Genomic DNA, 19,128 nt, shown 5'->3' with positions numbered 1-19,128 from the left:
CTTAATAACTTGAGAGAAAATGGCAAGCACCCAGCCACAGAATGATTTTACTGCATAAACATGTGTGGCATATCTAATACTGGTCATTTTTTATTAAATCTAAGCCTGCAGAAAACCTTTTAATTATATTTTTATAATAAAAATTCACTTGAAACAAATACAAGCACCAATAAAAAGCCACTTATTCTTGAACGTTCCTTTTATATCCGCATGTAATTGCCTTGGTAATAATTTGCATGTTGTTTAAGGCTGTTGACAAACAAACAAAAATACTAGTGATAGCCATGATTTGAAAGACCAGTATTCTGATAGGCTATTTTATTGCTTCTCTTCTTGTAGGCTTTTCAGCGACAAGTACATGAAAGTCTGACTCAGCTAGAACTGATTAACAAACAGTACCGTCGTTTGGCTCGAGAGAACCGTACTGACTCAGCTTGCAGTCTCAAGCAGATGGTCCATGAAGGGAACCAGAGATGGGACAACTTACAAAAGCGAGTCACCTCCATCCTCCGCAGGCTTAAAGTATTTCTCCATTTCTATTTGACTTCTTGTTGTGATGTGTTCATGGGGGGATGTTGTGAGCAACACAGTTTTCTCTCTGTTTTATTAGTTGGCTTTTTAAAATTTTCAACTCTATTCAATGTACTACAGTGATGTTCAGGAAATATCGGTAGTTACCTTACTTCTTCCTTTTCAGCATTTCATTGGCCAGCGTGAAGAGTTTGAGACAGCACGGGATAACATTCTGGTCTGGCTAACAGAGATGGACCTACAGTTGACCAACATTGAACACTTCTCAGAGTGTGATGTTCAAGCAAAGATAAAGCAACTCAGGGTAAATAAATACAAGCTATAGGCACACAACTAAACAAAATTCATCAGAATTTAAAAATTTATTAGAATTTTAATAGAGGCTGAGAATTTTAACTGGAAATTGCTATATTTTAACTGTCGGAATATGTTGTGAGCCGCCCCGAATCTGGCGTTGTCAGGGAGGGGTGGGATATAAACCAAATAAATAAAACAGAGGTGCCCAACCAGCATTATTAAATATCAGCTATCATTATGTATATGGCTCTGCAGCCAGTGCAAGTTTAAAAAACATGCAAGGGACAACATTATAAAAGGACTTATAAAAAGACTGCACATTAATTAATACCAATGATACCCATCTGACAAGCTAACACAAACAGCATTTCTAGCAAAGAGCATTCAACAGGGGGTGTAAACTCTGAATTGCTTCAAGCAGCGTAAATCTAATGTTTGAGGGATATAAGGACTGAAATAAATCTTGCCACTGACAATGTAGCCTTGGGATCCCTGTCACTTAATAAAAAAGGCATTATGTCAGACACAGAGGCATTAGAATTATATGTTAAAAGGGGAGAACTTTCGACCTTTGATATCATCCTTATACAGGAAAGCTGGGCCCCAAATGAGATCTTTCTTCCAGGCTTCTCCTCTTTTACTCAAAAAGCAACCAAAGGATCTGTGGGCCATCCTCATGCAGGACTAGCTTGCTTTATATCTACTTCTTTAAGCATAAGCTCAATTGACCTCCTTCTGGCTGATGAGTTGGCGCTAGCAGAGTAAACCTGACTACTTTCCCACTAATTTTATTCTCTGTTTATATTCCTCCTGCTAGATCAAGTAACACTGCACAAAACTGGGCCCGTCTAGGATAATTATTTGATGGCTACAGATCTAGCACATGTTATCTGAAACTTTTCCTCCCTTCCCTACTTAAGTCTTTGGTGTGTGAGGAAGAGAACTTATATCTGAAACAATCTCTTAATATTGTCGAAGGCTTTCACGGTCAGAGTTCATTGATTCTTGTAGGTTATCCGGGCTGTGTGACCGTGGTCTTGGTATTTTCTTTCCTGACGTTTCTCCAGCAGCTGTGGCAGGCATCTTCAGAGGAGTAACACTGTCCTTCAGTGTTACTCCTCTGAAGATGCCTGCCACAGCTGCTGGCGAAACGTCAGGAAAGAAAATACCAAGACCACGGTCACACAGCCCGGATAACCTACAAGAACCAATCCCTGAATATTTTGCTATTTGCTACCCCATTAATGTTTTGTGTATTTGAGCTTCTCTCTGAAAGCTGAGCTAGACATTGAACAGCAGTCAGAGGTATTGGAAGCTAAGTTGCCACCAAATTTTAATGGTTCTGGGTGGAAGCCATGATTTGCAGGGGAGAAGCAGTGGAGATGATTAATCCTTCTTTGACTCACTGCTTTTATTTATTTCTTTAGAATGTTTTTATCTTGCCTCTCCAAAATCTCTCTCATTTGAGCTGTTTTTCTTCCAGCCAAGGTTCTAGGTATTTGTCACATCACAATAGGGTTGCCAACTTCCAGGTAGTAGCAGGAGATCTCCTGCTAATTCAACTGCTCTCCAGCCAATAGAGATCAGATCACCTGGGAAAAAAAAGGGCCGCTTTGGCAATTGAACTCTATGGCATTGATGTCCCTCCCCTCCCCAAACCATGCCCTCTTCAGGCTCCGCCCCCAAAATCTCCTGCCGGTTGAGAATAGGGACCTGGCAACCCTACATCAGAAGGAATAGTGACAGGACAAGGGTTAAAAACAAACAAGTTAAGTACTTGTGGTACTTATAGTGGGGGTTTTTTTAAGAGAAAGCAAGTATATCAAGAGTGCATAGATTTTACCAGTGCACATACTTAGCATTAAACGCTGCCATTTTATGAGACTTTGATCCCAAGATAAATATTTTGTCCATGACTGATGAGAGAGCTAAAGCTATATTGCGAAAACCAGCTCACAAAAGGGAGACCATTTCAGTTATTTCTTTTGTGTTATTGCTGAGAGCATCATGGCCAAATATCTACTGTATGTGGCACGACACAAAACTTTTTATAGTGTGTCAGTCGATAGCTGGCTATATACTGGGAGACTGAGCCAGGGCTTGTTCTCTGCTGCGGGAGGCACATTTCTCAAAAGGAGAAATTGAATCACTGATTCCCCTCTCCCACTGCAGACCTCCATGTCACATCCAGCACTGTTTTTGGTGGGAGTCCTGAATACAAGGCAATATTGCTGGAGGTGCAGAGGGCTACATACAGTATGATGGGGTATGGACATTCCATTCTGTATGTAGAGTTCCAATCACAGGGTATATGGTGTCCAACCAACACTGTGCCATCCACAGTGACCACCTCAATTTTGCAGAACCCAAGGTAGGGTTTTGTTTTTTTAATCTGCTTCTTTAGTAGTTGATATTTTAAAGGCATGACCGGAGGAGGTCAGGTTGCCACATCTGTTTTGTTTGTATATTATTGTGCTTCTGCACAATATCCATACAATAACTCTTTGCTGTACACAACATTTATTTAAATATAATAGCCTGTTTGGGGATACATGTACAAGAAACCAATTTTTAAAAAACAATACTGTGGCTTTGCTATGCAGGCTTTTCAGCAGGAGATCTCATTGAACAACAACAAAATTGAGCAGATCATTGCCCAGGGTGAGCAGCTGATAGAAAAAAGTGAACCCCTGGATGCAGCTGTCATTGAAGAAGAGCTTGATGAGCTTCGGCGATACTGCCAGGAAGTCTTTGGCCGAGTGGAACGCTACCATAAAAAACTAATTCATCTCCCAGTATGTATCATATTTGTACACAATTATTTGCAAACTATACATTTTAAATAAGCTAAAATCCCCATATGTAATTGCTCAAGCCATATCAGGATTATAAATTTTGTTCTTTATAACCTTAATCTTCCCTGTCGGTTGTAGTGTTGCACAATGTGCAAAAACTCTATGGAGCTGGCCAATAAAATATAAGTTAAAGTTTCAAAAATGCATAACATAAAATTGCAAGAACAGAACTCCAAAATCCATCCTCTCTGCATGGTGACTTCTGTTGAATCTATACTGTATAATCTATAAATAAAGATATCAGTGTCTATCTAGACCAGTGGTTCCCAAAGTGGACAGTACCACCCCGCAATCCCACCCCTGGGGGGCGGTGGGATTACCTAGGGGGGCACTAAGAGGCAAGGGGGCAGCAGAGGGGCACTAGAGGTGGGACCCTTCAACTGTGTTGTTGAATAGGGTAGGGGGGCGCTAGGGATGAGTTTGTGGAATCAAGGGAACCGAAAGGTTTGGGAACCACTGATCTAGACAGACATTCTATTAAGCATCCAAACTAAACTTACTGAAGGTAAGTGTGAAAGTATAGCTTGAGAATCAAACCAAAACAACATGATGAGGAAGCATACTGATTTACAAAATATGAAAGAGTCTGTACTGGTCCAGGTCAATTTCTTTTTATAGTTACCTGTAGCTGCAGTAATTTTGCTGTCTGGCTGGAGAGAACATTTTTTGGATACAGACAATTGCCTGATGGCTGACATATGAGCACTAAGAATTTTAAGACTTGCTTATTTTTAGCCACTTTTATTAAATATTATCTGAATTAAAGAAATATAAAAACAACTAAGAAAAGAACAAAATGAGTCTTGAAAGATTGAATTACGTAGTGACACTTTTATCTTATTGACCCAGCAAGAAGCAGCATGGTTCTGAGAAGAGTATTAATTATCTCTTTAATGTTTCCTTCTAGCTTACAGATGATGAACATGACCTCTCTGATCGTGAAGTGGATCTGGATGAATCGGCAGATCTCTCTGACATCCATTGGCATGACAAATCCGCAGACAGTGTTCTCTCCCCACACCCCTCCTCCAATCTCTCTCTGTCCCTTCCCCAGCCCCTCCGAAGTGAAAGGTCAGGACGGGACACTCCTGCTAGTGTGGACTCCATCCCCTTGGAATGGGATCATGACTATGACCTGAGCCGTGACCTAGAGACTGCCGTGTCAAGAGCATTACATTCTGAAGAAGAAGAAGAGGGACAATCTTATCTTAGAGGAGCAGCAGGCATCACAGGTATAATCAAGCCACTGTGCTATAGTAGTTAAGAGCAGCAGACTCGAATCTGGAGAATCAGGTTTGGCATGATTTGAGCTGCTTCAACCCCGTCACCGTTTTTTAAAAAAAGATTGGGTGACTTCCTTCTCCCCCTCCCCTCTCCCTTACCTGTCAGCTGTCCAGGCCAGTGGAGAACTCCCCCACCCACCACCGCCTCTGGGTTCCACATGGGGTTCAGAGGCAGCAGGTGGTGAAGAGCTGCCGAGCCCAGCTTGCAGCTCTGAGCAGACCCCCTCCAGTCTCCACATGGGGCTTGGAGGCAGCTCTGCACCCCACCGCCGCTGCAATTTCTGGACTCGATGCAGGGCTTTGAGGCAGCCTCGTGTCAAGGTGAGTGTGGGGAGGGGGAAATGGGGGTAGTAAAATTCGGATTCGGGTCTGATTTTTTCAGGAATGCGGATATTCCCGATATGGAGGTTTGGGAATATCCCGGTTTACCGGAAAATTTCAGGTCTGTTAGACCCGAATCTGAGTTTTACCAAATTTTATTTTTGCACAACCCTAGTACACATATGTAAGTATGTACAAATATAAAATTACAAAAATAGACACATGGTTTGGATGAGGGTCATATAGGGGACCAAGTGAAATCTTTGCCCAAGGGTCCATGGTGGCTCTCAGTAACCCTGCCCCCTTATTGTTTGAAAATGAGCTGGTTCCATTGGATTCTCAGAGGACATTCTGTGTTAAATTTCAGGTCTCTTTATTTAAAAGGAATGTGTCTAGTAAAGCAGAGCTGGTGGTTTATTCTCTTTCCAGGAAAATTGGTGTTTGGAAAGGAAGACTGAAATAACGTTACTAAGCAGTCAACTTAGGTTGTTGTTTTCATTTTTATTTCTTTCAGATCTAGAGATTTCAGAACAGTCTGACAGTCACACATGTCTCACTTTGCATCTCTTCCCCTTTTGCACAGCTTGAATTATTGTAGTATTATACAGTTTAGCTTTTCTTTAGTATTAAGACTAAGGTGGTGAATAATCTCAAAAATATTTCTGAAGAGGTGAGGAAGCTAAAAGTTACTTAAAGTTCTTTGCTGCAGCAAAGTATTTGTTCTGTAGGTTCTTTGCTTCCTTGCAGTGTTATTTCCTTCTCAAAGAATCTGAAACATGGGTTCTGGCTCCTTATCTTCCTTGCATGCTAGAAATCTAACAATAGTCTTAGGAGAATTCTGACACTTAGGGCCAAACTACATATGGCGGACACAGGTCCAACCCACAGCCACAGACAAGATTTTAAAGGAAAATTTAGCTTTTTCAAAATTGCTGTGAGGCCCAAGCTGCAACCCCACCAGGCAATCTTGCGCCCCCCTACCTTTTCAAATGCCGAAACAGTTGCGGAGGGGGGTTGTTTTGGCACTTTAAAAGGCGTGGAGCGGAAAAACAAGATTGCTTGTTGTCACTGCACCACAGGTCCCATCAGGTTTAGGCCCTCGCTGCAATTTTTAAACTGCTAAATCTTTCTCTAAAATAGTGTCAGCAGCCATGGGTTGGACCTAGAATCAGAGAATCATAGAGTTGGAAGGGACCAACCCCCTGCCCAATGCAGGAAATTCACAACTACCAGTGTCCATCATAATGTGTAGTTTGGTTCTTAGAGTGATATTAAGGCCATTTATGCAAGGCTGTTCCCCTCATGGTCACCCCACCGACTGCTTCAGGGCTTCCTTTTGATTATGCATGCCTTTCCCGACTGCCAGAGGTCACCTCGTTCTCCCTGCATGTTTCTGCCCATGTTTTCTGGATGCTGTTTTAGCCAGAATCCAGAAAATGCAGGCAAAATGCGCGGGGAGAGCGAGGCGACCTTTGACAGTCGGGAAAGGCGTGCATAATCAAAGGAAGCCCTGAAGCAGTTGGCTGGGGTGGCTACGGGGAAACAGACCTGTATAAATGACCTAACTGTTGTCCTTGGAGTTTGCAAGAAAAGTGGTTATTGCTGTAATTTATTTTAAAATTCTGAGACTACCAAATGCAGGTGACATGAGACGAAACCCTTCATGAAGTTCTGCTGTAGAAGTCTAGTATTAAACAGTACGAATATCAAATATGTTGAAAAAATAGCCGAGGCTGCACTAATATAAGTTCAGAATTTGTCTTCCAGAATTATTTCTAGGGAATGCATTTGTTACATTATCATGACTGGATGAATTTGGGAGTAGCGTGGCCAGCACACACTCCTTCCAAAATCACTCTGGCCCCAAACAATAGTTTATACACTTGCAAGCTAGTTACAAATTTGATTTGTCAGAGACATGCCACCGCAATGGACCTTTGTCATTCTCTCTAATTATCACCATCCTATCTGTTTTCCTATCTGCTCAGTTTTGAGTATCTCAGTGTGTTGTTTTGACAAAATATTTGCTCTTGTATATTTGCTGCAGGAGAACCAAGTTCCTTAGAAAAACATATCCGGCAGCTTGACAAGGCCTTAGACACCAGCCGTTTCCAAATACAGCAGACAGAGAACATTATACGCAGTAAAACACCAACAGGACCAGAGCTAGATTCCAGCTATAAAGGATATGTAAGTACATTATAAGTGTTGCTACCTAGTGGCTCAATGTAAAATAACAAAGTTTATGTTAAAAAAAAAAAGATAACCACATTAGTCTATGGTCACAAAAACAATAGAGTCTTATGGGTCTAAAAGACTAAAAGACTTATGGGTCTAAAAGACATTTATTTTGGCATAATCTTTCATGGGCATCAGCTCACTTTGTGAGATGCAGCTAGTAGAACTGATTTGTAGGGTGCAATAAATACTACACCTCAGAATAGAAATAACCATTTAAATTGCAGGTTTTTAAATCCAATAAATAATGCAGCATCTTTCTATTCCCTTCAGATCCAGTCATACAAGTACTCACTTTCCTCAGTACTCACTTTTCTCAATCATATTTGGTTATACCGATTATAGTATTTAATACTGTATCACATAAGTAGGAACCCGCAAGATACTCGAGGGGAAATTACTCCCTTCCCTTTGCTACTTTGCTTGTTAGAGAAGAACAAAAGAGGATAGTGGTTTCTTTTTCTAACAGATCTATTCTTTCTCGGGGGAGAAAGAGAGTGAATCATAATGATGCTTAGTTACCTAAAATTAGGTGGGGCAAGTATGAAATCTTTGCAGCCTTGGCTAGTCTCAGCCCTAGAGACAAGTAACAAATACATACACATACTCAAATGTGGGGGGAGAGAGGAGGAGAAGCCATGTCTAAGAATCTGAATCACACACACACAAGTAGATTGGAGGTGAGGTGAAGAGACTCCCTGTCCCAAAAGGTCTGTACAAGGGGTAGGATGGGATGGGATGGGATGAAGTCCCTTTTTAGGGGCCACCTTCTATTTGGGCACTTCCTTGTTTGTATCAGTGGTTGCTTTCTCCCCCTTGCCCTCTCTCTGCCTGCCATTTTCCTCTTCTCCTCCACCAGGAGAGGAGAAAGATAGCCAAGGAAGCATGTGCTGACTGACCAGTGGTGGCTGAACTTGGAGAGAGCCTTTAGTCCCCTGGCTGCCATCCCAACCCAAATACCTTCTACTCTCAGTGCCCTCCTCCCCGTGTTGGCTTCTTTTCCTCCTGGTAGCAACAGCTGCCACCTTGTTGCTTGCCAACTTGGTTTCTTACCTTCCTTTAATGCCTTGCCAGCACCATCCATCACCCCTCACACACTATTTGTTGCTCTCTCTCTCACTGCCCTTGTCCTCCCCCCCCCCCGACCAACCTTGTTTTCACTGCCACCTGTGGCTGCTTCAACATTTGACTGCTGTTCTCTCTGCTGCTTTGCACCTATCATGCTCAAGCTGTGCCTCCCTCAGCCTCCCAACCACCTTTCCCCCATGCTGCTTTCCCCAATGCTTTACTGCACTCCTCATCCCCACAGCCCCAATCGGACCTTCCTGTTTCCCTCCATGGTTTTTAGGCTGCCTGTAAGTGTTAAAAAGCCTCATTGGGGACCTGTTCATTGCATTGATGTCTGCTGCTCAAAGAAAACACATTTGAAAATTGTAGTAGGTGTGCCTAAAGTAGCTCTTCAGATCCTGGACCTGGTGAATAACTTTTTGACTACAGCCTTAGTGCTTGTTCAACAATCCACATTCTCACCAAAAGATGCAGTGTGAAGTGGCCCTGACATTTAACTGGTTGCAGCAGATCCCAGCAAAAGCAAAGTGTTGTGTCTATTTAAATTCCTTCATTCTCATATTTTTGGTGAGCATCATTGAAAACTCCACAGCGGAAAATGTATTTCATTAACCTGTAATCACTCCCTTTTGTTGTATTTAACTGCTATTAAAACAAGAAGCTAGACATGTGAAATTTGCAAATCAGTAAGACAATAGCCTTCTTTCTACTGCATCATGAGAAGGCTTATTTGAGGAACTATTACAGAAATTGCTTTATAGTTAGCTTCTTCGATGGCTTTTTCAGCATGGCTGAGATTAATGAGAAGTATTGTTTTTAAAAACAGATGAAACTTCTGGGTGAGTGCAGTGGGAGTATAGACTCAGTAAAGAGGCTTGAGCACAAACTGAAAGAAGAAGAGGAAAAACTGTCTGGATTTATTAACCTAAACAGCACAGAGACACAAACAGCTGGTAAGTAATATTCAAGCCTGCCTCTTGTAATGTGAGAAAAGCAAGCATTGATTACGTGCAGCATGGGACCAAGGAAGCACACCATTTCACTCTGACACGATGCCCTGGCTAGATTCGAGTCCAGTAGCACCTTAGAGACCATCAAAGTGTTTTGGGGTATAAGCTCTCGAGAGTCAAAGCTCCCTTCATCAGAGGAGCAGGGAGTATAGCATCTGGGGGCAAGGAACTATTTTAATGAAGAAAATGGCACAAGAGTAAGGGGTTAACCCCCTTCTATCTCAGCAGGGCAGCCCCACTCCAAAATAGAGCACACACACATCTGCTTTTTGGCATTTAAAAAACACTGAAGATTCTAATTGCAAATCTCCCAAACCAAATCTGGCTTGGCCCTTAAGAAGGCTGCATCCTTTCCCATCACAGAAATGGTACAATTAAAATTTTTAAAGGGCCTCTTTCACTAACATTGGAAGTGATTAATGAGTATTTTACTGGAAGTTGCCTTGGAGCTTGGAACTTTTCTTTAATGATGGGGTCACAGTTTGTTGACGCCAGTGGAAAACTGCAGACTAGTTTGCATTTCTGAAACCTTATGACAGTCCTTAATGAAAATAGCCCATTATCAAACCCTTTCATTAGCTAGTTTATCATATGAGGAGGATAACTGATGTATATTATGGGGTAAACTAATCATAGTCCAGTTCCTTTTATGAGACCTGATACTGTCTTACTGGTACTGGTACTCAACCAATTAAGACAGTATAAAGTACATAAATCACAGTAGCTATATGTTGACTCTCAAGTCTTTATACAACACTAGCAAAATTCCTAACCATAGGGATGAGAAAGATCCCTGGAATTGCAGTATATTTCAGTATGATGTACTGTTTGTTTATTTAGAAAATGTGTATTCCACCTCTCCAGAGAACCTGTTTGAGGTGGCTAGATTCAAGCCCAGTACCACCTTAGAGACCAACAAGATTTCCAGGGTATAAGCTTCCAAAGAGTTAAAGCTCCATTCGTCAGATAGGTGCTTGAGGTGGCTAAACTCTAATGCGTAGAGATATTGTTTCCTTCCTTGGTGTCCCTGTCCGTGGTAGCTTGGCTTTTTTGGTGTCAGCACAGAGGGCAGATTTTTGTTCCCATCCCAACATATAGCTGGTATGGGAAAAATAAAGAGAAACACTAAGGAGCACCATGTGGCAGTACAAAACCTATGCCTGGTCATTCCAGTCATTCAAAATCAAGCCTATCTGCAAAGCCCTGTACTAGGTTTGTTTTCTAGCAATACCATCCTAAACAGAATTATACCATTCTTAGCCCATTTAAGTCAGCAGGTTTAGAAGGGTATAACTCTGTTTAGGATTAGAAAAGAACAAGAGTCCAGTAGCACCTTAAAGACTAACAAAATTTCTGGCTTACTTCTTCAGATACCTGTGGCTCATGAAAGCTCATACCCTGCCAGAATTTTTGTTAGTCTTTAAGGTGCTGCTGGACACTTGCTCTTTTCTACTGCTGTTGACACAGCTACCCATCGTGATATATCTGCTTAGGATGGCAGCCATTCTAGACTGTGACAGAACATTGGGGGAGTCAGATAGAAGGTTGGGAACTGGCTTTTTTATATATAGATCTCTCATTAGGTGTGATTGATCGATGGGAGTTAATCCAGGCTCAGGCCTTAAGTAAGGAACTAAGAATGAAGCAGAATCTTCAGCAGTGGCAGCAGTTCAGTTCTGACCTAAACAACATCTGGCTTTGGCTGGGAAAAACTGAAGAGGAGCTGGAACAACTTCATTGCCTTGATCTTAGCACAGATATACAGACCATTGAACTCCGGATTAAAAAACTGAAAGTAAGTTCTAATTTCAGACTCTTGTCTGTGTTATCTTCCTTTGTTTTTCCATCAAGTTGCTGACTTATGGTAACCCCATAGGATTTTCAAGGCAAGAGACATTCAGAGGTGGTTGCCACCTCTGTGTAGCAATCCTGGACTTCTTTGGAGGTCTCCCATCCAAATATTAACCAAGGTTAACTCTGTTTAACTTCCAAGATCTGACAAGATCAGGTTAGCCTGGGCCAGTGGTCGGCAAACCGCAACTCATGAGCCGCATGCGGCTCTTTGGCCCCTTGAGTGCGGCTCTGCCACAAATGACCACGTTCGGGCACGCAGTCAGTCAGCAGTCTCATTTTTCCGAGCAGCTCGCCCTCTAGCGGAAGAGAGGTGGCGGTGTCGGGTGGCTGGGCGTGACTTGGCTGGCTTTCGCCTGCCTGCCTGCCTGCCTGCCTGCTCTCTCCCACCAGCCTGCCGGGGGGACTGCGAGTCAGTGCGGGGACTGGTTGCTCCTTCCCCACGCCTTGGGGAGAGTGTGGGGCGCAGATCGGCTCCCGGGAGGGGAGCATTGGGAGCCATTCTGCCCCCCCCCTGCGGGTGTGACCCTGGGAGCTGCTGCGTGCCTGGGGGGGGGGAGAAAGCGAGCGAGAGGAGTGCCTGGCACCCAGACGGGAAGTTCCAGGCGCCGGGGGAGGGATCCCGTTATTTTGGCTGCCTGGTGCCAAAAAGTGCAGAAGGGAGAGAAGAGTTTCCTGTGGAGTCTGGAGCGGGAGCGAGGGCAGAAGCGAAGCCTGTCTTGCTCGCCCCAGGAGGGTGAAGGGTGGACGGGCTGCCTTCGATTCCCGAGCCCAGAAACTTTGTGCAAGTTGCATGTTGCTGGCCAAAGTGTTGAGGGCGGCAGTGGGGCAAGCTGGCCTGGCCATTTCTGCAAGGGAGGCTTTGCCTGGGATTTGTAGCTCTCCAGATGCACGTTTTCCCCATCCGAATTCTCAAAACTCTTCAGGGAGGGTTATTGTTGAGTTTTGAGAATTTGGGTGGTGAAAACGTGCATCTAGAGAGCAGCAAATCCTCTGTATTTTGTCTGTTTCTTGTCTATTTCTGCTGTTACACGATGGTTTTAGAACTGAATCCATATCAGACTTGCCTTGTGTTACTTATTAAAAAATTTAAGTTTTCTGTTCAGTCACTGATTAAAATGGCACTGTTATTATGATAATATAGAAGAGAAAAGTATACCCTGCAGTGTATTACAAGGATGTAATTACGCTGAAGAACTCCTGTAATGTATCTTTGGTCTCACAGTTTAGTTATCATTCTGCACACACACACACACACACAAAATACAGCGCCTTGAAATAAAACAAAATATGTAATTTTTAAAAAATAATGATAATGCTGACGTAATTTTCTGGATTAAGACTTAAAACTTTAATTAAAGTTTATTAAGTTAATAAATAGTGTACCTACCTATATAGTTTAAGTTTAAGAAATTTGGCTCTTAAAAGAAATCTCAATTGTTGTACTGTTGATATTTGGCTCTGTTGACTAATGAGTTTGCCGACCACTGGCCTGGGCCATCCTGGTCAGGGCATTACCTTCCTACCAGGATTTATTGTTGTAACGGCGTGTCTCGTTCTCATAAAATTTCCCATTTTCTGGCACTGTGCTTCTCTATATCCTACATGCTTAGGAAAACTATATTCTCCAATCGATTGGGAACTGTGCTACAATTTGTTGGAGGTTAAAAAGTGGTTGGGAGGAGGGGTACCCAACAACTTTACTATGAGCATTATGAGGTGGCCGAGGCATCTCAAGCCACCTAAGTTCAAAGAAGCATTCACAAGACAAAAAGGGTATGGGAGGAAGCAAGTAGGAAGAAATAGCTCCTGCCACTTCAGTGACTCCCAAAACCAGAACAAATTTAACATGTGTATTTTCACATCCGCATTCAATACCCTTTTTGCAGCTAAGGGGGCTTAGCACTTTACCACCACAAAAGTATGTAAGGGGAGCTATCCCATTTGCCTTTTCACTTCCCCATAAATATATGGTGTTATAAGAACATGAGAAAGACCCTGCTGGATCAGACCAAGGCCCATCAAGTCCAGCAGTCTGTTCATACAGTGGCCAACCAGGTGCCTCTAGGCAGCCACAAACAAGATGACTGCAGCAGCACCATCCTGCCTGTGTTCCACCGCACCCAAAATAATAGGCATGCTCCTCTGATACTAGAGAGAATATGTATGCAGCATGACTAGCATCCATTCTAACTAACAGCCATGAATACCCCTCTCCTCCATGAATATGTCCACTCCCCTCTTAAAGCCCTCCAAGCTGGCAGCCATCACCACATCCTGGGGCAGGGAGTTTCACAATTTAACTATGTGTGGTGTGAAAAAATACATCCTTTTATCTGTTTTGAATCTGTCACCCTCCAGCTTCAACAGATGACCTCGCGTTCTAGTATTATGGAAGAGGGAGAAAAACTTCTCCCTGTCCACTCTCTCCAAACCATACATAATTTTATAGACCTCTATCATGTCTCCCCTTATGTTGGGGTGAGTTTAAGGAAATTCATAGAGATTTAAGGGTGGAGCCTGAGGAGGGCAGGGTTTGGGGAGGGGAGGGAGCTCGATTGGATATAATGCAATATAGTCTACCACCTCAAATAGCAATTTTATTCAGGGGAACTGATCTTTGTTGCCTGGTGATCAGTTGTAATACTGGGAGATCCCCAGGAAACACCTGGAAGTTGGCAACCTTAGGCCAGTTTCATATATTTTAAAAATAAATATATCTTTACCAGTCCTTACAGACTGGAGCTGTTTCGCTTGAACTAACTTAAATAGTGAGCTAAATTCATTTGCTAGATAGGTTTTTCCCTGTAAGATGTCATTCAGACACTTGTTCTAGGGCACAGACTACTGGCTCTTGCAGTTGCCTGTGGTTGCGAGGGACACTGTGCACTTGTGTTTATTTGTTTGTAGATTTCCCCACCTTACCAAGCTTGGTTGAAGAATACTGTGCTGCTCCAACTCTATCCACCTCAGAACATTTGGGAAGAAGCCAGGGCTTTTCCTAAACTGACCTTCTCCTTTTAACAGATCCTACACCAGTAGAATTTGATCCTTTGAAACTTCAAAACTGACAGCAACAAAACCCCAGAAAAGTTCTTCTCCTTTTCTCTTTTCAAGCTACTGAAACTGTTTCTTATGAGCTTCATCATTTGTGCACTACCTTTCATACACAGGTTGTATGCGCAGTCTGGGTCTTTTAAATTCAGCCATGACTACAGGTTGCAAATTCCTGAAGATATTGGTTTGTTCTGAGAGGTACTATAAATGCTGAATGTGGGACATTATAAAATGGGCTCTTCTTGCCCGTCTGCCAGACATCTTAAATACAGGACTAGTAACTTAGTAAATGTCTTTGCATGTCAAAATGTTAAGAGCAAGATGGTGGAACTAGATTCTTCATGAATTCTGTAGCATATTTCCTGTATCAAAGCTTCCCTTTCAACCTTGCGTTTTCCAGGAGCTACAAAAGGCTGTTGATAACCGCAAAGCCATCATTTTGTCCATCAACTTGTGCAGCTCAGAATTTATGCAATCTGACAGTGAGGAAAATAAGAAGCTACAGGAACGGCTATCGCAGATGAACATGCGCTGGGACCATGTATGCACTATGTTAGAAGAGTGGCGCTGTTCACTACAGAATGCTCTGATGCAATGTCAGGTCTGTTTTGGTCCACAAGAAAACCATTGCTGTGGGATTTTTGGGAGACATTGTAGAGCCAATTGTATTCATTATCCTACATGACTGACTTTAATGTGTGTGAATCATCACATCCTGTCTTGAATATATCAGACAGAAGGCACAGACATGCATGCAACCTTTTTTATTCACAGAAGCCTAACCTTTATACAGCTTCTGAGTCCTGGGTGAAAGCTGTTGTTTATTTCATAAATTTCTTCCTGAAATCAACATTCTGCATGTCCCATCTTTATGCTATTAGTATAGCATAGAGGTAAGATTTTGCAGCAGACAAAACTAATTCAAAACAGGTTATAAATGCTGTTCAGTCAGTTGGATGTGAATGGCTACACGTGGCTCTGGTGTACTGTCTCAGGGCATTAAAAACACAAGATAATCAAGAGTTTGCCCTGTTGCCATAGAAAACTTAATCCCTCTCTTATGACTTCTAGGATTTCCACGAAATGAGCCATGGTTTGTTGCTGTGGCTGGAGAACATTGACAGGAGGAAAAATGAGATCCTGCCTATCAATCCAAATCTGGATTCTGATACCCTACAGGATCATCACAGACTGCTGAGGGTACCGTATCTTTGCTTTCATAAACACCAGAGCAGGGTTTCGGGGAGAATAATAATAGAGAGATACAGGAGACCATAAAAACTGCTCCTTAGACTGTATATTGTGTGCTTAATCTTTGCCAATAAATTATTGGGGTCTCTATTACTATCAGCCAAAGGGAATGCATAATCCTAGTAACACCATGACAGTTAAGATGTTCTTTATTCAGTATGGGAAATTATTATTTTTTGCTTTTGTTGTGGTTTTGTTTGTTTGTTTTTGTACAGTGGAAACCCTGTAAGTAACAACATTGACGGATGAGACAAGATCTACTTACATCCTTCTACAAAATCTTGTTCAACAAAATGTCGGGCACTCACCCTCTTTATACGTTTACAGTTCCAATATATGTCTTACTGAAATGACATTTCAGTGCCTTTCCCAGTCTTGAAAATGCAGATCAAGAAAGCAGTGTTCTTCACTTAGTTGATTTTTGTATTGTTCTTCCTGCATTTATGTAAACTACAAATATGTTTTTTTCTTTCTAACAGCAAATCCGACGTGAGCTGCTAGAATCCCAGCTGAAAGTGGCATCTCTTCAAGACATGTCCTGCCAACTTCTGGTCAATGCTGAAGGCAAGGATTGTCTAGAAGCCAAAGAGAAAGTCCATGTCATTGGAAACAGACTTAAACTACTCCTGAAAGAGGTCACACATCACATTAAGGAATTAGAGAAAAACCTTGATATTTCAAGCAGTCAGCTGGTAAGTCGCTGCTCGCTGGCCATTTATACAGGGGAAATTTGCGCTAGGTTTGTCGCTCAGGTTTCTTTTTATTATTATTATAATTTTTTAATAATATCAGAACAATATGTATTATATTGATTTAAAAAGATATAAACAATACTAATTTAATCAATGTCAAGTCGCTCAGGTTTCTGATCCAGATTCTAAAAACTGTTAATCATGGGGTCTTTTTGCCCCGAAGATCTTCCAGGAGTACCTTGCCTTCAATTATTCATCCCCAGTGAAATATGGAGCTTCTGAGTCCCTCCCCCCTGACAACGCTGCTTTGTAATTGGCTGTACAGGGTTCTTTAAAATACGTCGCCATCCCTGCAGAGGGATTCTTGCATTTGTAATTAACTGTGTGATCATTTTACAGCCAAACCAGAGATGGAAAAACACCCCCCCAACCAACCAACCAACCAATTTGTTTCAGGCTAGCTCGATGCAAGGGTTATAAGAACAATAAAACACTGGCAGGTTCATTTCCATTGCATCTTTCCATTGGTAATCACTCACAAGCAGGAAAAAAGGGTTTCATGCCTTTAAGAGGAAGCACATGTGTGTGTGTGTGGAGGGGGGAATCTGCCCAGCTGTGTTCACTCCCGATCTCAGGGATTCTGTTTAACTGAGCCCCATAGCATTTTAACAAACAAAGCAGAGAATCATACCCAGGAAACAAGCTTGTTAAAATTTTTGGCTGGCATATTTATTTTACTGATATAACAATGAATCTATAAATAGAAATTAAGAAAAGAGCAGCCAAGGGAAAGATGCACCATACCCCCCCCCCCACAAATCAGACAATTAACCACCAAGATACCCGAATTGCGGGGGTTGGGGGAGTGCTGGGTTTTTCCCTTGGCTGATTTTGTCCTCATTTCTTGTTAAAATTTCTTGTCTTCATTGTTTGTTAAAATGATTCGGGGCTCCGTTAAAAAAGAATTTCTGGGATCAAGAGTGAACACAGCCGGGCAGATTCCCCTCATACAAACTCACACACATGCATCCTCTTAAAGGCGTGAAACCCTTTTTTTTCTGTTTGTGAGTGATTGCTAACAAAAAAAACCAGCGGTGGTGGGAGGATGGGGAATGGGGGCCATGGAGCACCATTTTACAGCCAAAGCAGATAAGGAAACCCCTCCCCACCAATTTGTTTCTGGCTATCTCAAAGCTGGGGTCTAGCACTGGCAAACCTTAAAGAATTCTGGCTACTGAAAGTGATCAGAAATGTTGCGTGTAAGGGGCGGGGAGAAACATCCAGTCTCCAAAATGGCTTCAAGGGGAGGGGGGTTGAAAGGGAGGGACAAGTGGGAATGAGCATGAGGAAAGAAACCCGAAGTTAACACTATTCACAGGAATTTCCTCAATTAGTTTTGCTTTGGGATCGAAGCAAAATTTAAATTTGTGATAAAACAGGTTCCTGAAACCACAGGACAAGTGCGGGGTGGCCACGAGGTGACCCCTTAAAGACTGAAAAACCATGAAGGAATCAGAAGACGACCCAGGGCAATTCTAATAACTAAGCATAAATGGCCAGTCTGTCATGACCCATGGAGGAGATGAATTTTCCATTTCATATATTCTGTCCTTTGAAAGTATATCTTGCTATTTAGCTACAATCTAAACATGAATGTTTTTGGTAAAATATTTGATGCTTGCACCAATAACTATAAAATCCTTAACCAGAATCTGATGTGAAGAAAATTACCACACATCTGCCTGAGTTCTTGAAAGTAGGACTTTAAAAGTATGGCTTGCTGTTGCATGCAGTCACTCTCCTTGAATTCTTCCTAAAATTGTACTGTACTGTACAAAGAATGCAACTCATTTTCAATCTGTCTGGTATAGTTGCATGTGCAAAAATAGCATCTGCAATTCCAGCAGGATATTTTTATTGAGTACACAACACCTCTTAGCTTTTAAAACCAATAAAGAACAACTGTTTCCTTAATTTTGACTTGGTCAGAAATAACACTTCCCTTACCACAGCAAGTTAGAATTCTTGCATGCATGTCTTTACAAGCTGCATTGTATAACCTGTAGTAACTGACCCCAAATTGCCTGCAGTTAAAGTTCACATTTTGTCCTCTTCCCCATTTTTACGACCATGTTGTTCCTTAAAAGATAGTTTCATGCTCTTTCTAAACTTCAGTGATTCTCAACCTTAGGACCTGTCCTCCTGGTCATCAGCAGATGAGCTGGACACTTCAGGATCCCTCAGTCCAGTATCTGGAAGGAGTACACCAAGCAGACAGAGAACGGTAATGTCATACCAGACACCTTCTGCCAGCTCTTGAGTTGTAGCACCAGGTAGCTGTAGCCAGGTGAAAGGTCTACACTGTCTCCTCATAGGCAAGAAAAAAGCACAAACCCAGAAGAATTTTCCTTCCAAAAATGCTGCTTCCCAAATCCTTCTGCATCTCTTTCCCTGCATGAAATCCGAATAATAAAGGGCTATATATATATACATATATATGTATATTTAAAACACAGGACTCAAAGTGTGGCAAGTGTATTATGATATGGTGTGCTGCCTGTACTGTATTGTATTCTAGGCAAAGAAACATAACAAATCTGGTTTTGTTCCAGTACTGTTACAACCAATTGCTCCACTCTCTTTGATAGGGGGCTTCCTCAAGAATCTCAGTAAC

General features: G+C 42.2%; 1 protein-coding gene across 2 annotated transcripts in view; it reads left to right on the top strand.

The window, feature by feature from the left end:
* SYNE1 (spectrin repeat containing nuclear envelope protein 1) overlaps window positions 1-19,128 on the top strand; it is a 437,649-nt gene that overhangs the window by 404,726 nt on the left and 13,795 nt on the right. For both annotated transcript variants that reach the window (XM_056853653.1, XM_056853652.1), the window contains 11 exons: window positions 340-522; window positions 698-835; window positions 3,432-3,623; window positions 4,591-4,915; window positions 7,335-7,477; window positions 9,420-9,546; window positions 11,187-11,398; window positions 14,912-15,112; window positions 15,583-15,711; window positions 16,242-16,454; window positions 18,646-18,738. In XM_056853653.1, coding sequence (XP_056709631.1) covers window positions 340-522; window positions 698-835; window positions 3,432-3,623; window positions 4,591-4,915; window positions 7,335-7,477; window positions 9,420-9,546; window positions 11,187-11,398; window positions 14,912-15,112; window positions 15,583-15,711; window positions 16,242-16,454; window positions 18,646-18,738 — 1,956 coding nt within the window. The remainder of the gene's footprint in view (window positions 1-339; window positions 523-697; window positions 836-3,431; window positions 3,624-4,590; window positions 4,916-7,334; window positions 7,478-9,419; window positions 9,547-11,186; window positions 11,399-14,911; window positions 15,113-15,582; window positions 15,712-16,241; window positions 16,455-18,645; window positions 18,739-19,128) is intronic.

The sequence above is a fragment of the Euleptes europaea genome, chromosome 7, assembly GCF_029931775.1.
Source record: "Euleptes europaea isolate rEulEur1 chromosome 7, rEulEur1.hap1, whole genome shotgun sequence".
NCBI lineage: Eukaryota > Metazoa > Chordata > Lepidosauria > Squamata > Sphaerodactylidae > Euleptes > Euleptes europaea.
The sequence above is the reverse complement of the archived record's forward strand: the minus strand, read 5'-3'. Positions and strand labels throughout refer to the sequence as shown.